At 36.1% G+C, this 13,238-nt stretch overlaps 1 protein-coding gene across 1 annotated transcript in view; it reads left to right on the top strand.

Moving 5' to 3' along the window:
- FSHR (follicle stimulating hormone receptor) overlaps positions 1–13,238 on the top strand; it is a gene marked incomplete at its 5' end in the record, with an annotated part of 112,563 nt that overhangs the window by 72,832 nt on the left and 26,493 nt on the right. The window contains one exon of the mRNA XM_074223893.1: positions 26–100. Within this exon, the coding sequence (XP_074079994.1) occupies positions 26–100 (75 nt within the window). The remainder of the gene's footprint in view (positions 1–25; positions 101–13,238) is intronic.

The following is a 13,238-nucleotide window of genomic DNA, read 5'->3' as shown; positions in this document are numbered from 1 at the left end:
TTTTTCTCTGCTCAACCCTTTGCAGGAACCTTAGTGACAATATTAACCTGGAAGACTTACCTAATGACATTTTCCAAGGAGCCAATGGGCCAGTCATTCTGTAAGTAGCTACCCTTTCACCCTTGTTCATTAATTCTGAGATGGAGCTCACCATCCAGAGTTAAACACAGCACAATGCCTCTGCAAAGTTTTCTGGGAATCGTTAGAATCTGTATCACATCTTGTTCAAGTCCTAAAATACAATGTTAATGTGTATAATTTGCATGACTACACATATATTTCACACATACATTTGCGTGATGGATGCGATATATATATTATTGGTGGCAGTCAGTTGTTTTTCTGTCATGTCCAACTTTTTGTGACCCAATTTTGAGGGTATCTTGGCAAAGATAATTGCAGTGGTTTGCTATTTCCTTCTAAGGCAAACAGGGTTAAGGACTTGCCCAGGGTTACACAGCTAAGGGTCAGATTCAAAATCAAGAAGATGAGACTTTCTAACTTCAGGTCTAGCACTTTTGGACAACTCACTTACCTGCCCATGAAAATATATAGAATTTATATTTATTTATATATCATAAGACATGAATTCATATGTGTAACTAAATATGTGATAGTCATGTATGCAAGTATGTATATGTTTTTTTGGAGGGGAAGCAATTAGAAAACTAATGGAGGTTGTACATGGAACATATAAGTTTTTTCTTACATGCATTGTTTGTGTGTGTGTATGTAGATAGATACACATCTACATACTATTACCTTTGGCAACTAGGTGATGCTGTAGATAGAAAACTGGACCTGGAATCACAAAGACTGAATTCAAATCCTACCTCTGCTGTTACCAGCAGAAATTATTTAATCTCTGTCTGCCTTCGGATCTTCATCTATAAAATCAGATAATTTAGAGTACCTACCTACTTCTCAAGGTTGTTCTAATAATTGTTACAAAAGCAACACAGGAATGCTAGCTATTATTGCTATTATTATTGTTATTATTATTATAGAAAACCAACCTGTAAAAAGAGATTGATTGCTATTCTCTATCCACATACCTGACTATGACCAACCTTGAAACTCCACAGACTTCTCCTAATTACCTAACAGACAAATGCACTGATCTTTGGACCCTCATTGTCTATCAAATAGACTTCAAACTCATTAGCCCATCATTCAAGGTCCTCCATAAACTGACCCCTCCCTCTATCTCATACCCATTTCCTTGTTACCCTAAATATATACATTCCAACCAATTATTCATCAAAGTCTCAACATGTAACACAGCGCTGCTGCTAACACCTCTGATCATCCTTAGCTTCTCACCTGAAATGCTCATTTTCTCCTCTTCACTTCTTCAAGTACCTTCCTTCGTTATGGCTGTTGATGAGAACCAGCTCAAGCTACTCCTTGCCCATGAAGCCTTCTTTGAGCAGCAGGCTCCTGGTATTTAATAAATGTTTGCTAATTGATTAAGTGACTGATTGTTCTTGATTCTCAGTGACCATTTTCTCCTCTCATTTCCTATAACAAATATCATCCATACTTATCACATTTAATAGGAGTAGAATACCCGAGTGTAAAGTGCAAGAGTTCTTGTCAGAAGACATAACTTCAAACCCAGTCTCTCTGAAATACACTGCTATGAAATTCACTACGAGCAAGTAAATGAATCTCTCATGTTTCCAACTTCCCAATCTGTACAATGGAAATTATGAAACTTGTCCTACCTACTTCACTGGGGAATAAGGACAATGTTTCTCAAATCTTGAACTGCTATATAAATGAATTAGCATCATGCTTACAGCATGTCTTGCCAACTAGAATATAATTACCTCAAAAAGAATAGATGTTAATTTGTATTTCCACATACCTCTATTGCCTAGCCAGTGTCTAACTATTCAGTAAGTATTTGCTGCTAATGATGGTACAAATACTGTGGCCCATTTGCAGAAATATGCCCTCTGGAGGGAAATGTAGGTATATCTATTTGAAGGTAGAAGGATGGTCTTAACAGTTCAAAGGTCATTCCTTCAAGGACCAATTTCAGTTTCCTCTTTTCTTCCCAGACCTTCTTGAGTATCTAGCATATAATAGGTAACAATAATAATAATGATAATGATGATGACAATGACTATGATGATGATGATGATGATGATGGTTATAGAGAAATTATTTATACTTTAAGATTTGCAAAGCACTTTCAATTAGCCAACTGACCTTTATTAAGCAGAATATTTACTATTGCCAGACAATTATGGTTAGTGATATGACTATACAGATATATAAAAACAAAAATTGATCACTATTCTCAAGGAGGCAGCATGTGAACTACACTGTACAAATATGATATGTACAGAATAATGTAGGAGTAATCTTAGAGGCAAGGCCCTTTGATTAAGGAGCTGGGGAAAGTGTTCTTAAGGTTTTTAGAGAAACCAGGGAAGCTAGGAGACAGGGATAAAGGGAGAGTGCATTCCAGGAATGAGGAGACTGCCACTGGAAATGTTCAGACTTGGAGGAACAGGAAGGAGACTCATTTAATCTTAGTGGTATGAGGTAGAAGCCATTATTATCCCCACTATACAGAGTAGGAAACTGAAGCAAAGAGAAGTTATCTGAGGTAATGTTTGAACTCGCATCTTCCTGATGCCAAATCCAACATTCTATTTACTGTGCCACTTAGTGAGATTAATGTTCAATAAATTTTTGTTGATTGATCATCTAGATTTCAAAGATCACTTTTTCCTTGGAACTCCTCTAATAAGTACCTATCCTCCTCAATTTGAAAGCATTGAAGAAAAGTTGAGAGTTATAGTGTAGAATGCATTGGACTTGGAGACTGCCTTGAACTAGACAGACTAAACAAGACAATCCATTAGAAATCACTTGCAAGGCAGTCAGACTTCAAGACTGATCATTAATGACTTTCAAAAACAGAAAAAGGCAGCTTATTCTGTTCCTATTAAAGGAGCAACCTGCTAATTCTGTGTAGCTCAGATCAGAGCTGACCAAGGTCCTAATGGCTTTGAATAGCTTTCTTTCCCAATAAGAAGCAGCTGTAGATGGGAGGGAGGGGAAGCTATTAGAGGACTCTGAAGAAGAATTCAACCAGACACTGAACTTACAAAAGGGAATATGACTTAACTTGACATACCCAAGGATAAGAAGATGGAAAGGAGAGGTGGGGACAACACTAGGATAGAAAGTCCCTCCTGTATTTCCAAGGTAGGAGGTGGAATAAGGAAAGTCAATGGAGAGTAAAGGATGATTGAAACAAGAACTTTAAGCAGGATAGCCATCAGGCCATAGCAAGAAGAAGAGAACGTTCCCTATGAGTCTGCAGGAGGCTACATGAAATACAATAGACTCTCAGGATAATATCGGAGATTCAGCCTTTTAGAAAGGAACTAAAGTGCTCAGTGCTCAGAAGGAAATTTCATTAAGCCTCATCAGCTTTCTATCTATCTATTATCTATCTTAATGCAAATGAGACAATTAATTCAATTCGGCAGTCATTTCTTAAGTAGCTAAAATATGGAATGCAATTGGTTTTAGAGACATGAAAAAAAACAGCCCCTGCCCTCAAAGAATTTACATTTACCTGGGGAAACACAACTTGCCCACAAATATATATATATATATACATATATATATATATGTATATATATATACATATATATGTATATTATATATATTAAAGAACATTGAAGAGGAGAAAATAATAACCACAATGATGAGGAAGACATTACAGGGGATTTAGCACTTGAGTTGAGTTTTGAAAGAAGATAAGAATTTGTGAAAGGCAGAGATGGGGTCAAGGTATACAGCTTTTGAAGATTCAGTAAAGGACATTCTCAGCACCGTCTTTGACATTGTCAAATAGTTCAACATCTGATATGGACATGGTTTTAACAGGGAAAATAATATTTAAAAAGTTGAACTGCCTTCTACTCAGTCTCTCTATCCTTAGGTTCATAAGACTTTTTCATGTGACTACTGCTTGAAACCTATATGTATCACCCCGTTCTACAATGTGAACTCTTTGAGAACAAGGACTGTCTTTATTTTCCTTTTGAATCTCCAATGATTTTCACATAGTCAGGCTTAATAAAATCTTTTTTCAAATTCATTCATTCATTCTCTGAAAAAAAAAGGCATAAGGATTATTCTTTCTTACTGCCTAGCAACTAACTAATAAAATTGAATTTCTGCTTTTCTTTTGGTTTTTAATCTCTTTCAGTCTTCCAGAATGTAAATAGCTCAGATTGGAGGTCCATTTGAAATAATGTGCAAAGATGGACTTAAACACCTTCTATCCATTAAGAGCCAGAAAATTTCTAACTTCATAACAGAAAAGGTCAGGGTGGCAGAAACATTCATGGGCATTTTAAAGAAGAAAAGCTCCAGACTTAATTCAAAAAATGGAAATAACAAACCCAGAGATCAAAGCCTAGACAAATTGTAATTTATTAAATACATCATTTATTACTTTGCTTTTTAAAATTCATGTCTGGGGCCCAAGGGCCTCAGAATTTGCCTATGGCAACAAAAACGGGACCAATAAAATTAAATTCTAGTGATGAAAGTTCAAAAATCTTCTTTCACATAAAATAAGAAAGGTGATATAGACCTAAACTCAGGAATGGAAATAAAAAAGTTGTAGTCAGTAGACAAATAAGTCCTTTGGATAGGATAAGCAGGTTGTCAAAGGTTAAAAGCCTATAAAAGGAATTCCACATCCTAATGTAAAAGAGGATGGGCAGGACAGGAAGTCCCAAGAGAACAGCAGTTAGATCAACCTGAAGACATTCATATTATCATTGAATGATTTTCCTTTGATATTTGCTTTACCCAAAATTTGGAGCTGTTTAAAGATGTTACAAAGAAGGGAAGGTCAGGCTATATACTCAATGATATAAAATCAGTATCAAGAAAGATCTTTTTAATGATAAAACTTCATAGGGAAAATATGAAGAAATTCTACCCTGAAGTTTAAAAAAAATCAGGTTCACAAATGTAGGATGGGGAAGCAATACTCACTAGATTATAACTCATATTGGGGAGATGGGGAAAGGTCTTATGTTTTAATTGATCATATGCTTAATAGCAAAGAACACTGTATGACAATTAAAAAGACAAATACTCTCCTAGGTTGCCTTGAAATTCAGTATCCAAATAAGGGAGGTGATCAAGCTCTTAGTGATAGGAGACACCTAAATGGTTGTTTTGAGGAGTGAAATAAGATTTTTAAAGCACTTTGCTTGCAAAATTTCCACATGCTATGCCATAATAATAATAACTGGCATTGATACAGCACTTTAAAGTTTGCAGGCCTTACACATATTCTCCTCACAACAACATTAGAAATAGGAGGAAACTGAGACCAAGAGATTTGCTCAGGGTCACACAGTAAGTTATCTGAAATTGTATTTCAAATCAGACCCAATATTCTAACCATTCTGCTTCTTTTAGATGCCTTTAGTCATCTTCATCATCATCATCATAATTACTTTCAAAATAGCATTGAAGGAATATCAAGCATCATATTTTAACAACATTTAAACTAGAGCACATATTAAAGAAGGTAGTTAAGATGCAGGGAAAGACTAGCTATTATAGCATACTTCAAGTCAATAAGCATGTATTAAATGCCTATGTTCCAAGCACTCTATTAAGCTCTGGAGATACAACTAAGAAACAAAAAACTTATAATCAAATGGAGAAAAATACATAAAGGAAAGTTTATAAGATGAGATGAGGAAGAGTTGATGCAGCAAAGTTCTCAGTGATGATTATGGTGAAGTTAAATTCAGAAGAGTAGCTGATAGGAAACAGTTGGTCTGTCAATTGTAAAAGGATACTGTAGGAGGAATTCTTTGTTCCACTCTCTAACCTTATGATCAGAAGACATTGAATGAAGACCAAGAACAGAACCCTACTGGGAGAACTGATAAAGTATGAGTACCAAAGCTGATGCAGTCTTCCAGGATGATGATCCTGGGGATCTCCTGCATAAGAGGCTCAAATGAAGAAACTGAACATATTTAACTGTGAGTAGAAGACTGAGAGACTTGATAGGTTGTCTTTACATAACTGAAGGGCATCATCTATAATTAATTAATCAATAAACATTTATACCCACTATATGTCAGACACTTTACTAAGCCCTGGAGATACAAAAAAAAGAGGGAAAAAAGACAGTCCTTTATCTCAAGGAGCTAAATCTCATGGGGAGACAATATGGAAACAAATCCTAAACGGAAGGCACTAGAATTAAAAGGGTTTGAGGATTTAGTTGGGACTTAAAGTAAGTGAAGAAATCAATAGTTGGAGAGGAGGCATGGAAGAAAGCCAGAAAAAAATGCTCAGAAGAGAAATGGAGTATGTTGTTCATGGAACAGCCAGGAAACCAGTGTCACTAGATTCAAGAGTACATTTCAGAGTGGAAGGTATAAGAATAATGGAAAGATACTAGGGTGCTACATGTGATGGACTTTGAATATCAAATAGAGAATTTTGTATTTGATTTTGGAAGTAATAGGAAGCCACTAGAGTTTATTGAGAGGAAGAAGCAGGGGTGACATGAACAGATGTGGAAGAATAATTCCACTTACACTGACTGGGCACCAGAGGCAGAATGATAGGGAGTAGAAATTGTAGAGAAGCAAATGGTGACTTGATGTCAAGAAAAAATGTCCTCAATTAGAAACTCCTCAAAGTGAAATAGTTACTTCGGGACCTAGTATGTTTTCTCTAATTGGAGCTTATTTAAGGGGAGGTTGAGTGACCAATTAATGGACGTGTCTTGAAGGAGTTCTTAAGAACAAGTTAGATGAGATGCCCTCTTGTGTCACTTTAGACATTGAAATTCTGTGATTCTTGATCTTAAATATATCTGTCCCAGAAGGACATACAGATGAATACTCTGATGTCCTCTCCTTTCGAAGAAGTCTGAAGCAGGCACAGGAAAAACCTAACAGAAAAGACAGCCAAGAATTTCTGACAACTGCCCATATCAGTTCACTGTCAGAAGATTTCTCATAGTTCTTCACACTTGCTCTGCCTTTCACCCAACACCTGCAGAAGTGAGTTTCCAATGACCCCAGTGGCTTATTTTTGTTATGCTTTTCCTCAAATAGACCCAAGTTAATTAACACCTCTGCAGGCTCAAGACTTTAGGTAATGCTTGGGGAGAGAGGCTGCTATGCTCAAAAAGAAAATGTGAAAGAGAAAGCGCTGAGAAGGGAATCAGATGTGGCAAGTTGGGGGTTTCTTATGTAATAATGAGAAAGGAAGGAATGAAAAGACAACAGCTCCTCCCCTCACAGCTCCTAGAACCACAATGTCTTTTATTGAATTCTTTGGTCAGTATCTGAGCTCTAATTTCTATTCTTTACTCCTATTCTGCTGAAGGTGTTCAGTTTTCTGGTCCTTAAATCTCCCACCCTAGGTCAAAGGTCGGGTCACCCTGGGCTAATTTCAGATCTAGCATCTCTGGCAACCATTCAGCATAACAAGTTGACTCCTATTAGCCTGGGGGGAAATAGGCTAAAAATTGGTTTAATAGAATCTTTTGTGGAGATAGCAGGGAAATTTGAGAGAGAAAACACACTACCTGTGGAGAGAGCTGACAACCAGTGAAAAGAACAGGACCCAGAAAAGTGGGACTGGGGGCCCAGATGACAAATTTCACCCACTTCCTTCAGAACTTGGCTGAAAACTGGCCTACCCCATTGGTCTTGACCTGAAGGATCAGGCTCTGTCCCCAGCTTTGACTTTTGTTGTTGTTGTTGTTTTGGTGATTTCTGCATTCTGAAGTCTCTCTTAGAAATGAAGCAATTGTTGTTTCCTTGGGAAACTGATCTCTGTGGGGAAAATTTAATACATTGCCTTGCTGAGCTGGAGCCAATACAATCCTATTCCGATGGTTTATCAAATTGATTTGGCTATAGCTCAGATTCATTTGATAGTTCAGATTCAAACACTGAGTTATTTGTATGAGAATGATTCTGTTCCATTACCCACAGTTCTATAGATAGTAAATTGCCTTTTTATCCCAACTGGGATCATGAAAGAGAGGTCTTCTAACCATCTGTCAGTGTAGTGTTCACCAGAAATGTGCTTTCACTTATGGAAATGATTGACCTGTAATAACATCTTTGCTGGGAGAAACAGAAATTGTTCAAATCCAATTTGTGGCACTGACTATAACATAGTTTATTAAATGAGGTAGGGAGCAAATTTTAACTCTTGCCTTTCCCGAGTCAAGGCATCCATTAATCAATTACTGTCTCCTATTCCTGTTTTCCATCTCAGAACCAAGAAGCTCTCTGTGAGCTAATATGCTGCTAACAGAGTGTTTGGAAGTCGCTAGAATGCAAAATGAGGGGTAGATCCTGTCAGCACTCAAATTCTCAAAAGCAGTAGCTGCCATAATTTCTCTTATGGGGGGCTAGGTGGCACAGTGGATAGAGCACACATGGAGTCAGGAGGACCTGAGTTCAAACCTAGCCTCAGATACTTAATAATCACCTAGCTGGGTGACCTTGGGCAAGCCACTTAACCCCACTACCTTAAATTAATTTATTTAAAAATATATAAAAAAGAAGCAGCATAATTCCACTTACGTTGAGATACATGCCAATGTAATACTTTAAAGGACTTTATACCATTTCCTCTCTCTCTCTCTCTCTCTCTCTCTCTATATATATATATATATATATATATATATATATATATATATATATACATATATATATAGCACTCTCCTCATATTTAATGGTCCAACCAAACTTGCCTTCTCTGTTCCTCACATACGACACTCCATCGAATGTCTCTATGACTTTGCACAAGTCAAATTGCAATGCCTGAAAAGCACCCCCTCCTCACTTTTGCCTTTTGCCTCATAGAATGCACCTCTTCATTCAAGATGAATGCACTGCCTTCTACAGGAAGCTTATCATATCCTCCAATTGCTAGTGACCTCTTTCACAAATATAAATAAGCATATTCCCAAATATAGATAAATACAAAACAATTTAAACAACTTTGTATTTTCTTTTTATTGATTCTGTATAAAATATGCATTTCTTGACTTCCATCGAGGGAGTTAGGTGGTACACTGGTCCTGGAGTCAGGAAGACCTGAGTTCCAATTCAGCCTCAGATGCTTATTAGCTATGTGAAGTATTCACCAAGTGATAGGAAGAGAAAATAGAACCTGATTTGTTTCCTAATAAGATGAGAGCTTCAGAAGTAATTTGAAGACTAATCATTAGGCCTATCAGGATAAGAAAATACTGCCAGAGTCAAAGAGTGTGGATTAATGTGTTATCTAGAAATAAAACATTAGAATTAACTTGGGGGAAAAAATCATCTTAAGTACTGGAAACAGCTACAGGCATCATCACTACATAAGCAGATGGGAGGAATGAGGGAGGGAGGGGAAGGGAGGGAGGAAGAAGAAGGAAGGAAGGAAGGAAGGAAGGAAGGAAGGAAAGAAAGAAGGGAGGAAGCAAGGAAGGGAGAGAGGAAGGGAGGGAAGGGGGAGGGAAGGGAAGAGGGAGGGAGTGAGGGGGGAGGGGAAGGAAGGAGGGGAAGGAAAGGAAAGAAGGGAAGGAGGAGGGGACTCATGTCACCCTAAGGAGAAAACATGGAATGTTTGTGTCATAAATACAACTAACATACTATATAGCATAGATTAGTACCTTATTTAGAAGTAGACTTCCAGAAAGTCAAAAACTTTAGAACTGAAAAATAAAAATCTTAAAATGATCTGACAAGAATGCTATCAATGACTGGAAAGACATTTTGATGGTGATGAGATAGTGAATTCAGCATATACTCAATCCAATCAGTTGACCATTAAGTAAAAAGGAAGAAAACCATTTAAATTTATAAACTGAGTGGACTCTACTCTGATAAAGAGGAGCAATAAAATCTGAGGAAGAAGAGGAAGATGCTATTAGACTGTAGTAAGTGTGCTGGGGTATAGTATACTTCTGATAATTGAAAGCACACTTAATTAGTCTTGATATGCAAAGAAGTTACTTAATTGGTCTTGATTCTGGAAAGAAGCTGTGAAATTTGATGACCTGCTAGAAATAATAAAGCAGTTTGATGTGATGAGTAAAATGGGCTTGCTACTGAGTTTAGTTTTTGTTCAATTGAAATGATGTTCCCTTATAACAGTCAGTCAACTAGCATTTTATTATGTGACAACTCAGTGATAAGTACTAGGGATAAAAAGAAAGGTAAGAGATGATTCCTTTTTTCAAGGAGTTTACAATGGGGAAAATCTTGGTTGAGTTATATGATTTTTCTGGAGAGAAGCAATTTATAATTTCATCAATTGATGGATAGTCTTGTCTGCTCTTTGGCCTATCATTAGGCATTTGGAAGATTCTTGCTTCTGAGTATGAACAGTCAGAGGTGAGTGGGGTCCATACCTGAGTCAGGTTTAACTATTCCCCCCCACCCACATGTTACTTAACACATTCTAAAAGGAAAATATAAGAAAACTTATTATATTATTTTATAGCAAATAAAAGCTTGTTAATTGAGTGGTTCTATAAATTCTGGTTTTATTTCTCTTACTTTTTAATGCAGTTCTCTATATTTCTTTTAAAATCAAGTCACAAAATCAGGGATTGACTATACAGATGATGTTGGATCCTCTATTTCCTGGTTCATGGATATATCAGTCCTAGGAATAATAATAATCCATAAATCTAGTAATAATTCATAAATAAAAACAGGCAGGCAAACCAGGGCCACAATGACAATCTTTAAGTGAGTTATACTTATGTGTGGGTATAATTTATGAGTTTCTATGTTTTGGTGTTACTACCTCCAGATTTTTTTCTGTTAAATGTCAACTTTATTTTCATAAACAATTCTTTTTAGGTGTTTATTATGTACCAGACATTTTGCTAAGGGCTGAGGATACAAAAAAAAAGACAAAAACACAGACCCTGCCCTGAAGGAGCTCATATTCCATTGGAAAAAAATAATATTTAAATAATTATATACTAAGTATGTAAGGAAATATGGATAGAGTTGCACAAAATAATAGAAAAAACTGAGCAGAACCAAGAGAACATTGCACATAATAAAAGCAATATTATTTCAAAAACAACTTTGAGTGAATAACTATTATAAATATCCAAATTAACTACAAAAAAGCTTATGAATGAAGATATCAACTGTATCCAGAAAAAAAATTAATGGATAAATGTATAGAATTATTTTACATATATATGTATATATACATATATGTGTGTGTAGATGCACACATATTTTGTGTCTCATGGTAGCCCTCTCTAGGGAGGAGGGGAGGGAATAAAAGAAAAAAAGGGGGAAAGTTTCACAGTACATAATAACTTTCTCATATATTTAAAAATACTAACAAGTTATACATAATAGATTTGCAGTTTCATGAGTAATCATCTTTTTTAATTCTACTATGTTATGTTGTATTATTTCATAAGTTTTTTCCCTTTAATTTTATTTGTATAAGGCATTGGGGTTAAGTAACTTGCCCAAAGTCACATAGCTAGGCAATTATTGCCTGAGGCTGAATTTGAACTCAGATCCTCCTGACTCCAAGGCAAGTGCTCTATCCACTGTGCCACCTAGCTGCCCCTTGTTAGTTTTTTTAAAAAAGGATATATTATATACATGTGTTTATAATATATACATTATATACAAGATAAATGGTAAGTAAAAGTTGACTGTTGAGAAGAAACTAGGGTCACTTGGAAGGAAAAATGAGAGAGCCGAATGCAAAATATTCTAGGAATACAAACATAACCAGCTAAAGCCATAAAGTTAAGAAACAGAGTACTATGATCTAGGAAATGCCAGTAGCCAGTGTAAATAAATCAAAGGGTGTTTGAGGATAGTAAGGTAGAAGAAGACTGAAAAAAGTAGGAAAGAACCAGTTTGTGAAGGTTCTGAAATGCTAAAGAGTGGACATTTGGAGTGGTAAGAAGTCCCTTAAATTTATTGAGTAAGAAGGTGATGTGATCAGCCCTGTGCTTTAGGATTACCATTTTGGCAGCTAAGTGATGGATAAATTGAATGGGGAAGAGATTTGATCACTATGATTAATCAGAAGGCTATTTCAATTATTTTTAGGCCTTTACTGAGGTAACTGTTAAAGTGAAAAAAAGGGAATGTATACGAAATTTGTTATGAAAGCAAAAGAGCAAAACAACAAATCAGGTATTGTGAAGTGAATGTGAGTTAAGAGTTGGAGAGAATAGCAAGGTTTCCAGTCTGGGTGACTGAGAGGATAAAAAAAGTGCCCCAAGTTAGAAAAATTGGGAAGAATTAAGGGTTTAGCAAAAAGATAATGAGTTGTATTTGAAGGATTGTAAAGTTTGAGATACCTTTGGAGCATCCTATTCCTGACTGGTAAAGAGAACCTGAAGCTAAGGAGAAATACTAAAGGTTGAAACCTGGAAGTCATTTACATAGAGATGATAATCAGATTCATGGGAGAGATTAACAAATGAGAAGAGTGAGAAGACAATTCAGAAGAGAGCCCCTACGGAATACCCTTAGTGTAAAGGCATCAGCAAAAGAAGATCCTACAAAGTAGACCTAGAAGGAGTAGTCAGTCAGGTAGGAGGAGAACCAAAACAAAGAAAAGTTTTTAAAATAGAGAGGAAATTGAGTCACTTCTTTCCTTTGGACTTATGTTCTCCTCCATTCTATGAGTTCTTTTAATTATAGTCCTCATTTCTAAAGTTTTAGCAATCCAAACCAATACAGCTTCACTCACAAATGTAATTGGAACAGTATCTAAGTCATTAATAAAATCATCAAATGGTGTTTATTAATTAAGGGCCTAATTACACATATCCAGCAGTGTTAGGCAGTGTATAAATAGAACTACACAAACTCCACATCCTACCCATGAGAACAAACTAAGGCAGAGATCATTATAACAAGCACAAGCAGTAGAAACAGATATTTAAAAAAAATAAGATATGATCAAAGAAATCACCTTAAATTGGTATTCAGGGGTCCTAGTCCAAGATTCTTTGCTATTTCTCCCTTAAATAAATCCAGACCTGAACCCAGACTGTTCTATTCATTATCCCATGCCTACTCTGTAATTATGAACTTCACCATGATTTATATTGTCCCTCTTCCATGGAATATCTTTCTTTTTATGTGAATCTTATTCACTCTCATAGTCCACACACCCGTCTTACTTCTACAAAGTTTTCT

This window comes from Macrotis lagotis, chromosome 1 (genome assembly GCF_037893015.1).
Source record: "Macrotis lagotis isolate mMagLag1 chromosome 1, bilby.v1.9.chrom.fasta, whole genome shotgun sequence".
In the NCBI taxonomy this organism is placed as follows: Eukaryota; Metazoa; Chordata; class Mammalia; order Peramelemorphia; family Peramelidae; genus Macrotis; species Macrotis lagotis.
Note: the sequence above shows the minus strand (reverse complement) of the source record. Positions and strands in the feature narration are given on the sequence as shown.